General features: G+C 42.9%; 1 protein-coding gene across 1 annotated transcript in view; it reads right to left on the reverse strand.

The window, feature by feature from the left end:
* Positions 1 to 444: 444 nt before the first annotated feature.
* Positions 445 to 19,071, reverse strand: part of LOC114641657 (uncharacterized) — an 80,380-nt gene continuing 61,753 nt past the window's right edge. Inside the window, exons 9-10 of the mRNA XM_028790681.2 lie at positions 10,995 to 11,534; positions 445 to 2,247 (exon numbers count right to left, since the gene is read on the reverse strand). Coding sequence (XP_028646514.2) covers positions 1,067 to 2,247; positions 10,995 to 11,534 — 1,721 coding nt within the window. The 3' untranslated portion in view covers positions 445 to 1,066. The remainder of the gene's footprint in view (positions 2,248 to 10,994; positions 11,535 to 19,071) is intronic.

Genomic DNA, 19,071 nt, shown 5'->3' on the forward strand with positions numbered 1-19,071 from the left:
ATCAGCCATTTTGAACTAATCGACAGGAGTGACAGTGGGGCACCACACCTGCTGCAGAAACTGCAGCTTTCTCTTTGGCTGCTGTGAAGGACACGGGTGGGGTGCCACAGAGCCCTAAACCTCAATCACGAACACGCAAACACAGTTCTGGGTTTAAATAAGGTGTGTGTTCGGGTTATTACAAAATACCTTTTATCAACAAATAACAGGCGCTACTGCTTTTTCCTTCTTCCTCTCGCTCCACCGCACTGCTACTCCTCCAGTCGAATGTTACCTGTCTCTGCTCCCAGCTCCAACTCACCTGGACAAGGAAGGGGTTTCATATTCCTACTGAGTACTTACGTGTTTTGAGTGTTTTGAGTGTTTGAAAAGTAGCAATCTAAAGTACTACATTTACAATCAAACTTAAAATTCCAATTTTTTTTTATTTTTATTTGAATAACATTTAGTTATGCAGTGCAGGCGACACATGTTGTTATTGACCTGCTATGGATTGCCAAACTGCCCTAGTTACAGCCATAGTTAGAGAATCGTTTACCACATTCAGAGCCGCAAAATGACTTCTCTCCAGTATGAATTCATGTGTGCTGTTGAAGACTGCTATGGTCAGAGAGTTGTTTGCCACATTCACAACAGCAATATGGTTTCCTTCATGTGTTATTACAGATCAAGTGTTATTTCTTGTCAAACATTCTAAAAAGACCACTACTGTCTCTGTTACATGTTCTTCTATTTGACTACAGTTAAATAAATCCATAAACTCTCCCAACCTGTCTCAAAATGCCATACATCCCACCAGCTTCATACTTAGAGTCAAAAGCATTCAAGCTGCAGCTGTCACACTCTTCTCTGTGTGTTTTGGAGCCATGATAGATGTTACCAATGATTAGTAGGGAAGGCTGGTTAAATTTCACAAGTTCACACAAAGTCATTTATTGGCGAAACCCCATCTTGAATTAAAGCAATTTGCATTAGTGGGACCACTTGAGCCTCAAATAGCAAACAAGGCTTACTCGAGTTAGGGATATTTGGATAAGTCTCAATTCATGGAATACTAGGGCAGACTTCAGCTCCTCCCCCCAGCTAGCTCAGCTCGGATTCTTTTCTCTCCAGTGTGAATTTCTGAGTGGTATCGAAGACCACTTCTTTGTGAAAATCGTTTACCACATTCAGAACAGCAATATGGCTTCTCTCCAGTATGGACTCGTTTGTGCTGCTGAAAAGAGCCATAGTTAGAGAATCGTTTGCCACACTCAGAGCAGCAAAATGGCTTCTCTCCAGTGTGAATTCGTGTGTGCTGCCGAAGAGAGCTATGGTCAGAGAGTTGTTTTCCACATTCAGAACAGCAATATGGTTTCTCTCCAGTGTGAATTTGCATGTGCCTCTGGAGATGGCTACTTTTAGAGAATTGTCTGCCACATTCTAAACAGCTATATGGCTTTTCTCCAGTGTGAGTCTGTCTGTGCCGCTGAAGAGTGCTTATTTGTGAGAATCGTTTGCCACATTCCAAACAACAGTGAGGCTTCTCTCCAGTGTGAATTCTGATGTGCCTCCGTAGGCTGCTTCCTTGTGTAAATGTTTTGCCACATTCACTACAACAATAAGGCTTTTCTCCAGTGTGAATTCTTAAGTGGTTTTGAAAGTTACCTAAAAATGAGAAGTCTTTACCACAGTCAGAGCAGCAGTAAGGTTTGTCTCCAGTGTGGATTTTTGTATGGTTTTTAAGACTCCTTTGATGAGAAAATCTTTTGCCACATTCGGAACAGCTGTACGGCTTCTCTCCAGTATGGACACGTGTGTGCTGCTGAAGTGCACTGTTACTGAGGAATCGCTTACCACACTCTGCACAGCAATGGGGTTTTTCTCCAATGTGAATTCTTTTATGTGCGTAAAGGCTGTTTTTATGGGGAAACACTTTGCCACACTCAGAACAGATATATGGCTGGACTGAATTAACTGACTTATCTTTATAGTCCAATTTTGTTTTTAAAAAATTTTCACCCTCTCGGTTGGCATATAACCCCTCTTGGTCTGTATTATGAACACGGTATGGATCAGTGGCGATGCCTCCAGTTTTGGTTAGTTCAGCAGCAGGAAGAGAGCTGCACAGCAAAAAGGTGGCCGCCAAACCATCTGGTCCTCTTGATGATTTCTTCATCTTCTCATTATTGTCTTTGTGGAGGAGTCTGTACTGAACGGACATCTGAGCAAATGAAGATGTAGAGAAGCTGCAATTCCCCTGCAAATCTGCAATAATCCAAAAAAGTTTAGTCATGGATGGCTTTTAATAAATCATTATAAAAGAGATATCTGTCACAATGCTTGGCATTGTTGCCTCAACACTCAGTTCCATTTCTGCTCTCTCTATTGTGTACGTGGACTGTAGAGTTCCTCCATCTTTCTCTTTCACTCTTCACCCCCCCCCCCCCCCCCAACACCCCAATATGTCTGCTGTGTTAATGATCTTCTAGAGATGACATTTGAAAAGGTCACAACAAGATTTCTGATTGGATCTGAACAACATCTCTACTGAAGACATTATGAAAATGTATGCTGCTGCTGCTGCAGCTAAGACAATGCTTTGATCTCCACCAGGTAATGGAGAGCATCTGCTATTGATTGATTACACCTGACCAGCGTGCACACCTCTGTGGTATAGCGGGTCCCCAGCTCCCATCAAAGGCCAGTTTTTAAAATAAATAATCACCGCACTCGCGGCTTAGCGAGGGGGCATGGTGGTTGTGTGGCTGAAGCAGTTCTCAGGGCGATTTGCGATGTGGGCGTTTCTCACCTAAGTACACAGGTGAGAGACCGTCCGCACCCGTGATGGTTCCTGGGGCTGCTAATTTGCTACAGCTGCCATGCCCTCTTGATAAAAAGAAGCACGAGTCAGCTAGGGAAGAAAAAAGAAAAAGGAGAGAGAAGAAACGGAGGTTGTAGGAGAAAGCAGGACGCAGGGTAGAGCAAGGGCGCGAGTGCAGGCTCACATGCAGCTGTATGGGAAGCCTGGGTGTTGGGCCAACACCCGGGAGTAGTAGTGGTCGCTCCCGCTGAGTGACCAGTGAAGAAGGACGACTGACCGCGTAAGGCCGGGAAGGCAGCGGGACTCGGGAGGCTTGGTGGGTGAAGTCCTTGATGTGAGCGTCCTGGTCATCAAGGAAACCAAGTCTCGGTCTGGGATGAGTGCGCGACCGAAGCCAGGAATCGGGAGGCCTCCAGACCGGTCGGGTGGAGTGAAGGTCAGTTGCTGAGAGGGCGACTCTCCTGTTGTGGGGCCCAAACGGGAAAAGCGGGAGAGACGCCAGGGTACAAGAAGCACCGGGCTCTGCAAATGTTTTAAAGGACTGGTTCTAGCATCGTTTTAACCTCGTTTTTTAAAGATTGTTTTTCTATTGTTTTTTAAACCTCCACGTTTCACAACTGTTTTTATGGATTATTTATTTGAAGCCGTTTTTGAATGCACTGCACTTTTTTTTGAACACCTTGTTTTTGTTGATTGATTTAAATAAAAGCACCTTGCACTTTTGCACCATCCCCTTGCTATGTTGTGCCTCACTGCTAAGCTCATCGGTAACATTACCGACGGTGTCAGGTTAAGGGCTCCTGGACAGCAGACCCCCCATCGTCACATTCACTCCCCTCTGATTAATGCGGGGCGGAGCTTTGGAATTTATCAGCCACAATGGAATGGGCCCTCATCACGGCAGCCATTTTGACATGAAATAGAATGGCAGGCACAGGCGTCACTAACGACATTCACGAAGCGCCTCTGCTCAATTTCAGGGCAGCATAACTGGAACCTTCCTTCATGTCATTACTCGCACCTGTACTTGCAATATGATTTCATGTCAATATGGCTGCTGTGATAATTAGCAGAAATAGCCCAAAAGTTGATAGGAGTCTACGTTTTGTACCTAATGCCCGTATGCAAAATTTGGATGACTGAAGTGAAAGTGGACTCAAGTTATCGTGTTTACACACACACAGATACAGTGCGTCCGGAAAGTATTCACAGCGCTTCATCACTTTTTCCACATTTTGTTATGTTACAGCCTTATTCGAAAATGGATTAAATTCATTTTTTTCCTCAGAATTCTACACACAACACCCCATAATGACAACATGAAAAAAGTTTACTTGAGGTTTTTGCAAATTTATTAAAAATAAAAAAACTGAGAATCCCATGTACATAAGTATTCACAGCCTTTACCATGAAGCTCCAAATTGAGCTCAGGTGCCTCCTGTTTCCCCTGATCATCCTTGAGATGTTTCTGCAGCTTCATTGGAGTCCACCTGTGGTAAATTCAGTTGACTGGACATGATTTGGAAAGGCACACACCTGTCTATATAAGGTCCCACAGTTGACAGTTCATGTCAGAGCACAAACCAAGCATGAAGTCAAAGGAATTGTCTGTAGACCTCCGAGACAGGATTGTCTCAAGGCACAAATCTGGGGAAGGTTACAGAAAAATTTCTGCTGCTTTGAAGGTCCCAATGAGCACAGTGGCCTCCATCATCTGTAAGTGGAAGAAGTTCGAAACCACCAGGACTCTTCCTAGAGCTGGCCGGCCATCTAAACTGAGTGATCGGGGGAGAAGGGCCTTAGTCAGGGAGGTGACCAGGAACCCGATGATCACTCTGTCAGAGCTCCAGAGGTCCTCTGTGGAGAGAGGAGAACCTTCCAGAAGGACAACCATCTCTGCAGCAATCCACCAATCAGGCCTGTATGGTAGAGTGGCCAGACGGAAGCCACTCCTTAGTAAAAGGCACATGGCAGCCCACCTGGAGTTTGCCAAAAGGCACCTGAAGGACTCTCAGACCATGAGAAAGAAAATTCTCTGGTCTGGTGAGACAAAGATTGAACTCTTTGGTGTGAATGCCAGGCGTCATGTTTGGAGGAAACCAGGCACCGCTCATCACCAGGCCAATACCATCTCTACAGTGAAGCATGGTGGTGGCAGCATCATGCTGTGGGGATGTTTTTCAGCGGCAGGGACTGGGAGACTAGTCAGGATAAAGAGAAAAGATGACTGCAGCAATGTACAGAGACATCCTGGATGAAAACCTGCTCCAGAGCGCTCTTGACCTCAGACTGGGGCGACGGTTCATCTTTCAGCAGGACAACGACCCTAAGCACACAGCCAAGATATCAAAGGAGTGGCTTCAGGACAACTCAGTGAATGTCCTTGAATGGCCCAGCCAGAGCCCAGACTTGAATCTGATTGAACATCTCTGGAGAGATCTTTAAATGGCTGTGCACCGACGCTTCCCATCCAACCTGATGGAGCTTGAGAGGTGCTGCAAAGAGGAATGGGTGAAACTGGCCAAGGATAGGTGTGCCAAGCTTGTGGCATCATATTCAACAAGACTTGAGGCTGGAATTGCTGCCAAAGGGGCATCGACAAAGTATTGAGCAAAGGCTGGGAATACTTATGGACATGGGATTTCTCAGTTTTTTTATTTTTAATAAATTTGCAAAAACCTCAAGTAAACTTTTTTCATGTTGTCATTATGGGGTGTTGTGTGTAGAATTCTGAGGAAAAAAAATGAATTTAATCCATTTTGGAATAAGGCTGTAACATAACAAAATGTGGACAAAGTGATACGCTGGGAATACTTTCTGGATGCACTGTATCCTACAAGGGGTTTATTTTTGGGAGTTTTTCGTTATCTCCTTAGAGAGTCACAAGGCTGGGGGGCTGTCAAAATGCAGGGTCTGTTAAAGCCCATTGCCGCACTTCTTGTGTGATTTTGGGCAATACAAAAATAAATTGTATTGTATTGTATATATGAGAAAGTAAAAACCCAGATATATTGAGTTTGCCATTCACAAGAAGCATCTGCTGATGTAAAGGAAGCGTTCTAAAAGAAAAAAAAGAAAGTAAGATCTCAGAAGATCTGCAATGAAGAACGGTTGATTTTCATAAAACTTGAAAGTATAGATTTTCAGCAGTCCAGTTATACCAACTGTGTATAAAGAGGAGATGGTTTGGTACTGCAGTTACTCTTCCTAGTAGCGATGACTCAAAGGGCACAACACAGAATACTCGATGAGGTAAAAAGGACTCTGGAGTAACGGCTAAAGACGTGAAGGAATTGTGGGAACAGGTCAACATTTCTGCTCATTGCGACGTGTGGTTTGTGGCGTAGTGTTGATTTTACATAAATAATCACACCCTGTGTATTGCCAGCTCTAAGCGTTTCGCTCTGTGGTTAGCGGACATGCTGTCTGACCGCGCCGCATTAAACTGCAGAGGCGGGAGGCTCAATCAGGAGCCTCCAAGCTGCCAAGGAGGCAGCGGCTCCTCACACCGCCATCCAACTGGCTAACAGCTTTACAAAGAGCCTGTGTTGGTCTGGGAGGAAAGGAAGGAAGGAAGGAATGTGTCAGAAGAGAATTGGCTTCGGAGGTTAAAGAGACTCTGACAAGCAGTCTCGGGAAGGACGAGCCGGCCGCCTATGGGAGAAAAGGCAGCACAAACTGGGGCCCCGCAAAGAAGCGTAGGTTTGGGCGCTCAAGGATCTGCTTCACCCCACTGACCATTTGTGTGGAACGGCAGATGACCTCACCTGGTACCTGAGGCAGGACTGCGGGTGCGTGAAGGATGACAGGAGGAGTATTGACCTCGGACGGTCTGGCTGGAGCCGTTTGGAGGCTCCCAAGATGGGGGTCGGGTGATGAAGACTGTGGCTGCTTAGTCTGCGCTGGCTGAGTGAGTTATGGGTGAGCTGGGGAGACGAAGAAGAAGGAGGTGGGCTGGGATCATCCTGTACTAAAAAGAACATTAAAGATCCAATGACTGTGTTCTTAACCTCTGCTTTTAATGGATTTATTTTATCATTTTAATCTCCACCGACACCTTCGTTTAATTGGATTTAGTATTATGGATATGGAAGCGCTGCACTTTGCACACTGTTTTGGACTTGGTTTTTATTGAAAGCATGATTGCACTTGTTCACCATCCCCTTGCTTAGTGTGTCCTCACTTATCCGGCTCATCTCAGTAAAGATGGTCGGTTCAAGAACCTCCCAGAAAGGAAGAGGGAGCAAGGAGCCAACCTGCACCATCACACTCTACCAGACATGAAACATTGAGCAGGCAACATGGTGTCCACGGCTCTCCAGTAAGACACTGTTGCATGCCTGAAGTTTGCCAAAGACTACCCTCACACCCCAAAAGGCTATTGGAAAAATGTTTAGCAAGCTGATGAAACTAAGGATGAACTGTTCGATAAGCGTTTGCAACAGTACATATGGTGCGGGTGGCTTGGGGGGGGGGGCAGAAGAGGCACCACGCTACAAACATGAAAACATCATCTCAATGGTGAAGTCCGGTGAAGGGGAACATGAGAATTGGGGGCTGCTTTGCTGCCGTCGGGTCTGGACAGCTTGCCATCATCGAGGGGAAAACAAATTCCTAAGTTTCTCAAAGGTAGCCTACAGGATAACATCAGGGTGTCGCTCGGTAGAATTTGGGCAATACAGCTGGACAATGACTTTAAACAATGAGGTACGTCTACTTGTGAATGGCTTCAAAATCAACCTTAAAGATTGGTCCAGTCAGAGCCCCGGCCGTGACCCAGTGGAGAAGCCGTGGAATGACCTCAAGAGAGCCGTTCACACCAGACATCCTACGATTACGGATGAGCTGAAGTAGTTCTGCAGGGAAGGATGGTCCAAAATTCACCCTGAACATTGCGTTTGTCTGTCTCTGAATCTATTCAGCATCTCAGAGCAAGAGACCGGTCCTAAATGGTTCAAAAATCTCAGAGTGACACACGTTTGGTCCTACTGGTGGGCATCGGAGTAAAAGCATTTTCCATCCACTTCAGGTGAATTCTTTAAAACTCACTTTATAAGCCCTCCAGAGATTTGATACTAACAAACTACACATTTGGCATATTGTTTAAGACATCTACTCTGTGCAGGACAAAAGTAATCGTTTCCCACAATGTTCACAGACCTCCGAGTATTTCACGTTTTACTGACCGTATCATAAATCCAGTGGGTCACTTTGTTAACTGGGCCTTTAAACAGCTTGGGAAATTCCAGAAGACGATGTTAAGCCTTTAGACAATTTGACAATTAGAACTGATAGCCAATTAGCCTAATTGGAGTCAACATGTGAATGTGTGTTAAGGCCAATCATCGAACTCACTCTTTCATTGACATAATGGGAAAAATCAAAAGAAATCAGCCAAGTCTTCAAAGAAAACAAACTGGTGAATCTCCACAAATCTGCAACAAAACAGATGGTATCATGAGGAAGAAAAATGAAGGAGATAAACTGTAGCAACATGTCAAGAGCTCAGCAGGGAAGCTGAAGCTCAGTCGCAAATGGGGTTTCCAAAAGGACCCCAAGCAGACCTCCAAAGTTGTGGCAAAATGGACAACAAGGTCAAGGTATTGGAGTGGCCATCACAAAGCCCTGACCTCAATCCGATTGAAAATAAGCATATGTGAGCAAGGAGGCCTACAAACCTGTCCCAGTTGCACCAGTTCTGTCTGCAGGAATGGAGCAAATTTCAGCAAGAGGCTTGTGGAAGGGGACCTAAAATGTTTTGGCACAAGTTAAACAATTTAAAAGCAGTGCTACCAAATATTGACAAAGTGTATATGAACTTGTGACCCCCAGGAACTGTGATACAGTCAATAAAAAGTGAAATACTTGGAGGTCTGTGAACATTGTTGGAAACGATTACTTTTGCCCATGCACAAAGCAGATGTTTTAAACGATATGCCAGATTTGGAGTGCGTTATTTATAAAATCTGGGGAGGGGTTGTAAAGGGAGTTTAAAAGAATTGGCCTGAGCTGGACGTAAACTTCTGACTTCAACTGTAATCCTCCCTTCTTATGTTTTCCTTCTGCTACTTCTTTGAATATTAAGAACTTTCGGGTGAAGCCTCATCGTTAGTATTAGAAAACTATGAAAACATCACCTTCAAGGTGCACTCTCACTGGAAATTCGTTCAGTGCCCGAGCACATATGTCCAAATGTAACCCTGCAAAGTCCAGTCTGTTTGACCAGTGTGATTACTCTGTGCCGGGCTAACCGTACCATGCCCTGGCCTGCTTGGAAGAGGTGGACACGGACACGGTTCTGTAACATTTAGGAGCACAGAAACATATGGGCCTAGTGCGAGTACACACTTAGTGTCAATTTACAGCAAGGAGTATCGTAAACTCACGCCACCATTCATTCTCAGATATGAATTCCGACTCCTCACTGGGACTTGGACTACGACGCTTTGTCAATTCTTCTCATATGCTACTCTGAGATTGGACCTTTGGTGTAATTACGAGACACTTGATACATACGAGTCCTGATCAGCAGCTATTGGGTACTCTTGTTAGAGGTTATTGCTGCCAAAGGGGGTCCAGTCAGTTATTAAATCTTACTGTGAAGGTCTGATAGGTGTTTTCAGGGAAATCATGAAAGAGATGTGTGTGTGTGTGTGTGTGTGTTATTAGCTTAAAAGATATAGTGTTTGACTACATGTGTGACTTAGATGGAGAGCACATCACATTTTAGGCCCAACTTATGCAGAATGCAGCTCATTCCAAAGGGCTCACATACTTTTCCTTGCCACCGTACAACTGCGTACATGTAACAACTGAAGGACATTTTCACTTACCTAATGCGCTCATTGAAAACCTAAGCGATTTCAAGGACATCTTTAAAATTGGAAATGATTTCTTTTCAATAAGAAACAAGATAAGTAGATAAGTTTGCAGTTCAAGACTAACTGAGAAATCTTCCAAATCCGCCATACTTCAACAATCTCCTCCTTACACTCCTCCTCTTTAAAAACTCACCAGGGTCACAGCCCCAAGTTTGAAACCTATTTGCTTAAATACAAGGGGTGTGAAACAACAGGATTATAGAAAATTATTTACTCTTGAAAATGAATCGCAAGTATTAATGGTTTTAAATTTGACAGCCCGGATATAAATGCTTGAAGTTGAATCAGGGTGGAGTGGCATGGTGGTGTAGCACTTAGCACAGCCGTCTAATGGCTCCAGAGTCCTGGGGTCAAATTCTGTACTCATGTGGCCTTCACGTGTTGTGTGCAGGGGTTGTCCTTAGGAAGATGCCAGTTCTTCTTTCAAATCCCCAAAAACGTTCAGGTTAGGTGGGCTGGTGACTCTAAATTGGCCCAATGTCATTGTGGGTGTGAAGGGTCGTGAGTTGGACTGGCATCCCCTACCTGGTGTCTAATGCTATTGGGATAGCCTCTAAGTTCCTATGTGTGATTTTTTAATTATTGGATTAAGAATGTCTGCTAATATTATGGGATGTGTCATGTATATCGTGGCTGTAAGCGCATACTAAATCATCAAATGTTTCCCACACTATTCTGTAAGTGTACGTGACATAATCATTAATGCAAGGAAACAAATGGGAGCTGGGCAAAATATGGACGGTTTACAGTTTTTAAAAGTCTGTCTATGTGTAAGAATTGCGAGTCTGTGGACATGACACCCCAAAAGTGAATCCCTTAATCTGAATGAAACTAAGGACAGCAATACAATATGACAGAAGTCTGACGATTTGGATAAAAGTCACTCCTGTCGATATAACTGTATGGAGTTAAAGATTGATTGGGTGATTTTTGTGTACATTTCTACTTTAACTGTGGCACCACTGACCAAATATTCATTTTTTACAGCAGATATTAGCTCTCATTTAATTTAATATAACATAATACTGGCCTATACTACTTCACAGTTAACATTTACAGCTTTATATATAGAATGGCACATGTTGGGCACTCTAAAATCGGTAAACATTCAGCTAAACTTTTTCAATTTATTATTTGCGAGGTCAGCTATTGTTAGGCATCACATATCTGAGCTTCTGCTCTCCAATCAAACTCAATCAATTGTGTATCTCAAGCTCAGTCCCACCAACTAAAAACGCCAGAGAAACCCAAGAAAACTTTGCAAAATCTTCTCAGTTCCACCTTCTTTTATGAGTAATTACATTACTTACTTCTTCCAACATTCCTGGATGATGACTGCTCTTCTGCCTCTCTTTCGATTCCCTCCGTGATTTTCCCTTCAAACTCTGAAATCTCAGATTTCACTTCCATGGAATTCTGCTGGGCAGCCAGTTGCCCCGTATTAGTGAACTGGGGCTGAAAGCTGGAATGAGACGCTTCACAAATACCTTGCTTGAAAATGTACCCAGGACTACAGGAGAAATTTTCCAGATCCTCAACTTTAACTTCAACAATCTCCTCCTTACACTCCTCCTCTTTAAAAACTGAAATTCCCCCTTCACCAGCCTCTGATCTCACATACTCCCCGTCCGCTGCACCCCACTCACAGTCCTCTTGTTTAATGCATGCCAGTCTTTCATTCATGCCACCATCTTTGTCTGAGGCCATTCCTCTGTGTAAAACTCTTCTCTTCCCCAATTGGTCTGCTCTTCTCTTCTTATAGTCCCTTCTCATATGGATGGCCCTGGCATGGAGACCACTAGACACCTCACTGCATGGATGTGTCAGTTGGGAAGGTGGCTCCTTTTTACCTGGCAAACAAATAAAAATGATATCATTAGTTCATAAAATGATCAAGAGTAACCCAAGTGCACTTCAGGTTTAACTTCCAGTTTTAACAAACAGAGGAAACTACCAACTTTGTTTGAATGAGTTATTTGAAATTCTGTGAACCCTCCATGTTAGTCTAACAAGCTCTGAGCAGATCTGAAATAAAAATGTACTTGAAATGGAGACAAAGTCCAGCTAATTGAGATAAAGCTGAGAACAGGGAAAAGAGAAATCGCTTTTTAAATCATTTTATGCTGGCATTATATTTAAGGATGGCTCAGATATAACAGGGAAAGACAACTAAACTGGAGTTGGCATAAATTAAGGCTGCTGTTTCAAAGGGACTCTGCCTGTGATATAATGAAATGGCACATCTCAATTACGGTGAAAATAGCAGAAAGGCAGACTGAACAAAACACGTCCAGCAAAAACACATATTGTGTCACACTTGACAGCCATTAAAAGTATTAAAAAAAAAAAATCAGCCTACAGCCTCAGTGGGCCTGCCTGAACACCTGAAGATCACCATCTCTAGGTTTGAGGAGCTTTTCCACAGTGCCCTATATGCAAAAGCACTCCTCCTGTCATTCCTCTTCTTTTCACAGTCTTGCACTAGCATGTTAATCCTGCAGATATTTCTGGTATGGAAAGGACTTTAACGTCTTGCAGGTGTCACTTTCAGCCCAGCATAAGGATAACCTCTCTGGATCAGAGGCGACCCAGTTTTGCACCCAGACACCTAAACTGAATGCCCATTGGCTGAATTGGTTGTCCCCATGACTATGAGTAATCGCTTAAAATCCATCGGATATTCCCACAGGCTTATCTCACTCACACTTTATCGACCTCACATCTTCAGATAGTCCAGCGTTTCTCAACCTTTAAGTATTTGCGACCCAAGTTTTCATAACAGTTTTAATCGTGCCCCCCCCCCCAACGTTTTTTTGAAACCCTAATAAAATTTATTCCTATAATTTTTTGCTGCCGATATGCCACTACAAGTTTAAAATTTCCCTACGAATAGCGAAATTACACCACACATGGAAACATTCGTGCCCCCTTTTTTGTTAGGGGGGCACGCCCCACAGTTTGAGAACTGCTGAGATGGTCCGTTTCTAACTCTGGTCAGTTCATTAGTGTCCCAAATTTTTTATTTTTTCTTTCACTCCTCGACTTGTTCTCCAACATCCCAAACACGTGTGTAATGACCGTTTATCCCCAGTGTATCATAGATAGATAGATAGATAGATAGATAGATAGATAGATAGATAGATAGATAGATAGATAGATAGATAGATAGATAGATAGATAGATAGATAGATAGATAGATAGATAGATAGATAGATAGATACTTTATTAATCCCAAGGGGAAATTCACAAATATATCCTAAATATATATATATAAAAATATCCTGTCCTAAAGTGTGGTATTACACTGGTGGCCCTCCAGGTATGGTTCCTGCCTTGCAGCCCATGTGCCCACTGTGACTCTGCCAGAAAATGACAAAAGTGACCCTACTCTACATTGGGTCATTGAGCAAAGACCTTAACCTGCAATTGCTCTGTCCTGGTTGTGATGTTAATCTGCCCCCAGCACTGCAAGAAGGTCCTCCTACTTGTAGGGAAAACTTTGGGGTTGGTGGCAGGATTGGCACTCCAGCCAACTGTTACAAAAACCTCACACTGTTCCAGTGTGGTGTTGAGGTGTCACCTGTTGCACTCAGGTCACAATCCATGATGGTTTGTTGTGTGGTGGGTGCAACACACGCTCCCAACCTCCACTCTACACTGAACCTCTTCTACATTGTAAGCTCGATATGGCCAAACATTTTGGAGACCCTTAAAAGGAGGAAGAACGGGACATCATGCAAGGGTTCTCAACCTGTATTCCTCCAAGACATCCCCTCCACCCAACAGTAAACCTATGAATGCCCCCCCCCCCCCCATAAGACATTGCCCCTCCTGCTGTCTCCACAAAACTGCTCATTTTTACTTTCTCATATACAACGTATAGAGAAAGTATAGGAATCGTGAAAAAAAAATTTGACCTCGAGATTTTGGTGAAGGGCGGCACGGTGGCACAGTGGGTAGCACTGCTGCCTCGCAGTAAGGAGACTTGGGTTCACTTCCCTGCGTGGAGTTTGCATGTTCTTCCCGTGTCTGTGTTGGTTTCCTCCCACAGTCCAAAGACATGCAGGTTAGGTGCATTGGCAATTCTAAATTGTCCTTGGTGTGTGCTTGGTGTGTGTGCCATGCGGTGGGCTGGCACCCTGCCTGGGGTTTGTTTCCTGCCTTACACCCTGTGTTGGCTGGGATTGGCTCCAGCAGACCCCCCGTGACCCTGTAGTTAGGACACAGCGGGTTGGATAATGGATGGATGATGAATCTTGACATTTGAGACCTTCCCGAATCCTCAAAGACCATTTTTACTTTCTCGTATAAGAAGTATAGGGAAAGTATTGTAATCGTCCAAAAATTCAACCTCAAAATTTTGATGAATCTCGATGTCTTAGACCACCCCCTAGTCCAAAAATGCCATTTTTGGAATTCTGTCTGTGTGAGTGTGTGTCTGTGTTTATAAACACGATAACCTGAGTCCGCTTTCACTTCGGTGAACCAAATTCTGCATGCAAGTATTCGGTACAAAACGTAGATTTCTATCAACTTTTGGGCTTTTTCCGTTAACTGGATGTGGTGCTTTACCTTTTATTCATGCAGCTGCAGAGTCCGATTTATTCAACTTTACTTTTATAATAATTGTTCAATATATTATTAATTTGATGTTGATGGTTCTTTAACGTACATAATATAAAAATATAAGTCACTGTCTTGCGGTTTACTCCTCAAATATCCATCCCCATATCTGAGTATGCGAGAAAGTCGAGGGGAGAGCACTCCCGATTTTTGTAATGAGGTCTGTCTGTGTGTAAACACGAGAACACCAAAAACACTTTGCCCTCGGTCAGGGAGATTTTGCGCGCCTGCTTTATATCAAAAATAAGGAATCCTATCAACTTTTGGGACACTTCCGGCAACCAGAGGTGGTAACTCAACTGAATACATTTCACAAATTTTCAAGTAAACTATGGTTATAATTTACAGATAGACGATTCCAATTTTGAATAGACATTTATAATGAACAGATATGTAATTACTCAACCGGAAGTAGTGTTTCATTTAAACAACCATCCGAATTTTGTGTGTCATGGAAATATAAATGTGTGCACGATATTAAAAACTGTATTCAATGTAACACATATTTCTTCAATAACTGTTATTAATTTTATTTTAAATTTATGCTTCATCAAATAAACAATAACGTAAACACTGAACATGCCATGTGATGGGAACAATCAGCTGTTTATTTATTTATTTTTTGCCATCATTATCATAATTCAATGTAGCTAAATACAGTTTTATTTAGAGCAACTTATCACAACACATTTTAGATAACACTTTTTCTATGTTTTAAGGCAACTAGAACTCTTTTCACTTTGCACATAATCAAGGTAATGCATACGCAATAGTGAAAAAATTCCACCAGTGTTTTTGACCTCCCAAAGTACGAAAACATCATTTTAATATAAAGTTTAATTATAAATAGACATAAATGGTTGTGTATCGATACTATCAATTAGTCAGGATGAGAAACAGAGACATGTCACATTTGAGAAACATCGCGCAACAGCAAATGGTCCTGATGACCTTATCCTCCATTTCGAGGGGAGCGCACTGTCGGATGTTTTGAACTTACATTTATTTAAATGCAGCTAGTGCCGTTACCCTGGATACACTGGATGCTGTTTGTGGAAAAAGAGGATTGGGGGGGGGGGGCGCAAAATTGGATGCCATCGTGAAAAATCCCCCCATTCCCCTCCAGGGAGTGCTCTCTCTTGGAGCAGTTTTAGCCACAGGCTCATTCAACAATGGTGCGGTAAGAAGCTCCTCTGGGGGACTTTTTTGACCACTACTAACCGGCAATTTAATGGTTCCACCTGATATACTCATACAGTTTATTGTTATTGATATCTTTGACTTATTGGTTGATTGATTGATTGATTGGCTCTACTATTTGTCCTGTGAGTCTGTATCCTTGTTTTGTATGTTTCTGCTGCTGGGATTAATAAAGTTTCTCTCATCTCATCTAATCTACATTGCTTTCATTTTAAAGCATGAAGAAAAATTAAGAAGCTATTTAAAAAACAGCCTCCAAGTTTTTATTAAATAAAAATTATTTTACTAGTGTGTGACTTTCCTAATCCTAACATAAACCCAGTTGGCATTTCTTAATGATAAATAATAAGCAATAATTCCCACAATATAGAATTTGTCACTGCAGCTCACTACCCCACCTTGGCGTAAGTATTACTTTTAAATGAAGCATATAGTGATCGCATATTTTTTTGTGGAAAAAAAAAATCTAAATTAAAAATTTTAAAGTGATGGATTATTTGCTACAGAAACGTTTTCATAAGTCAGTTGCAGAAGTGCCTTCATTCAGCACTGAAGCGTTTCCAACAGCGATTAGCCACAAAATGAAAATGCGTTTGGGTTCACTGCATGTTAAGTCAAACAGTGGCTCACGCACTCCGGGCTCAGACTTTCTAGAAAAATGATCAAGTGTACCCCATGTCAGTCAGGGGGCACCCTGTAAAATTATTTTGACGTAAGATTCATACTTTCCAGGATACGGCCAGTTTACCTTGGGGGAAGGATGTCAATTTCATCCGGTTTCATTATTTGAGACAGAATTACGAGGGATTTCTGGAAAAATCAGTTGATTTGACAATGAATGACCCGTTTTCTCTCCCCATACAACAATCAAGCTGGTAAGAAACTTGAAGAGTCCATGTCAGCTATGGGAGGACGGCCAGCAGTGACACCTGTGCAGTGCAGTGACGTCAGAAGTCACCACACCATCTCCTGTGTGACACTGTCACAGCTTTGGCATCAAGCAGAGATACGCAAGTTCTTTACGGGGTGGACTTACAGGAGAAGGTTCCCCTGGGCGTGAACCATTGTCCATGCCCCACCTATCTTTTCTGAGCTCTACATTTTGGGTTTCTGTGGGCCTTCATATTAGTGAGGCGTGTCAGCCCTCTTTGAACACTCCCCAGTCAGTACGCTCCAAACGGTCCTGTAATGCTGGAGATGCCTCCTCAGTCCATACCTGCACTGTTCTGCTAGTCGGTTTCATCTTGCAGATCATGGGAGTGGAGTATAGGCTGGGTAGTGGCGTATACATGCAATTCAATACGTACCAACGATCATATTGGAAGCACTGGTCACGCCATCTAGTAGATGTAGTGGAAACTACATCCACCTGATGGAAGCAAAGTGTTGGCGTGGCTGTGCACGTGGATTTTGGCTGCTAATTTCGAGAAATTGTCCAAATCTGAGGTAAGTTGCGCTATAAGATAAAAATACGTACCAGCTTATTGTTTGCTTGTGTGCTATATTCAAATTAACAATCTCCACTTAAATTTAGCATCTGCTTGACAGCAAAAAACACAAATAATGTCTTTTTGATATAATTGTAAATAAATTTAGGCAACAAGGGGTTAAAGCCCGGGACATGGCATATAGGTCAGGCGACAGGCTGGCATATAGCAATATAGCCCAAAAAGAACTAAAAAAAAAAAAGGAATAAACCTGGCAAAATACAAATACAAACAGCGTATCGAGGAGTATTTTTGATAACAGCGACCCATGGAGCATGTGGAGAGGCCTAAAGACCATGACGGATTATAAAGCGCAGCGATCAGCAGGTCAGCCATGACCCTAGTCTCCCCGACACATTGAACAGTTTCTTTGCACGCTTTGATAGATCTAGCAGCAGGGAGACTGCACATCTCCCTTGGCCGGAGGAGCAGCATCAACCTCTAGTCCTGCAACTACACCAAGTGAGGTCCACCCTGAGGAGGATCAACACCAACAGAGCTGCAGGACCGGATAAGGTGTCGGGTAAGACAATGAAAATATGTGCTGGTCAATTGGCAGGAGTCTTTCTGGACATTTTCAACCTTTCTCTACAACTTGCCGTGGTCCCCGTCTGCCTCAAATCCTCCACTATTGTGCCAGTCGCCTACAAAATCAGCAGCCACCTGCCTTAATGATTACCGCCCTGTGGCTCTGACCCCAGTAATGATGAAGTGCTTTGAGAGAATCCTCCTAAAGTACATCAAGGATGCCATCCCTGTTGGATTTGACAACCATCAGTTCGCCTACAGGAGGAACAGATCTACAGAGGATGGCGTCTCGATAGCACTTCACACAGCCCTGACTCATCTGCAGTGCCCGGACACTTCTGTTAGGATGTGTTATGGTGTATAAAATCTGTACATTTTGGTTTCCATTATATTTTGTTCAAGACAAGACAACAGATGAACTAAGACAGATCAAAGCAGGTTTTGTCACACCTCACTTTCAAACAGCTGTTTCCTACATTGAAAGGAAGACATTCTGGGGCTCAATTATTTTACAACCTGGGAAAGGATGCTCTGCTGACACCCCAGGCTATTGATTACTTTATGGATGGACATCTGGGATTTATGGCCTGGGAAAGGGAAACAGGCAATATCAAAGAACTTTATTATCTGGGAAAGAGTTTGAGCAAAATTCATCAATCACATTGACAGCCAGCCAATGAGGTTCATGTGTTGTGTAACCAAGGCATGATATTTCATAATATATATGCCTTGGTTTGGAAGAGGAGCAGAAGGAGGAGGAAGAGGAGAGGAGGAAGGAGAAGAAGCAAAGAGAAGGAGGAGAAGAAGAGGAACAGACGAAGACGACATTGGTCGTCAGAAAGGCATCATGAACATCCATTGCTAAATCAAACACCTCCCTGGGACATTCATCCTTGTCATTTCAACTTTTTCGTAAGCTTTTCCTAAAGACTATATATATTCAGACTTTCCTATCAGTACTTATTTTCTATTCTTTGTTCCAGTGGTATTATTAATATTCTCTTATTATTCTTGTAATAAATACCACGCTGCTTTTAACTTTCTATGCTTTGTCTTAATGTCTAGAGTGATTGAATTAATAAGTTAGATTTCTTTGAGCACCTGGGGTAGCCAGATTTTTGCCATTATTTCTGTGCTGCGAGGTTTATAAGGCTGAGAGTGAGGAGTGCCACTCAAAAGAAGGGACAGTACAATAAGAAGGTATTCTTGGCTGATAAATGGCCTATAGTCAAGGATACTGAGTCTTTGTATGTTTTAATATTTTCTTGGAGACCAAAAGTAACATTTAGGTCTGAGGTCTATTTAAAACATCATATGTTGTCCGTGCCGATAATAAGTAAGTCTCTTGAAGTGCTGAGTGACAGGCTGATGTGTGGTATAAAGTGCAAAGGGTTAATCAGCGTGTGTGTGTCATTCATGGGGCACTGTTGTGGTTAGGGTCTGTGTGTGTGTGTTTATCTATGTGTGTGTGTGTTCATTTTAAAGTGCAACAGTAGACCAACCCGATAACGAACCTGACGAGAACATTTACCCTTGAGAAAACAGGTAA

The sequence above is a fragment of the Erpetoichthys calabaricus genome, chromosome 5 (genome assembly GCF_900747795.2).
Source record: "Erpetoichthys calabaricus chromosome 5, fErpCal1.3, whole genome shotgun sequence".
Classification (NCBI taxonomy): domain Eukaryota; kingdom Metazoa; phylum Chordata; class Cladistia; order Polypteriformes; family Polypteridae; genus Erpetoichthys; species Erpetoichthys calabaricus.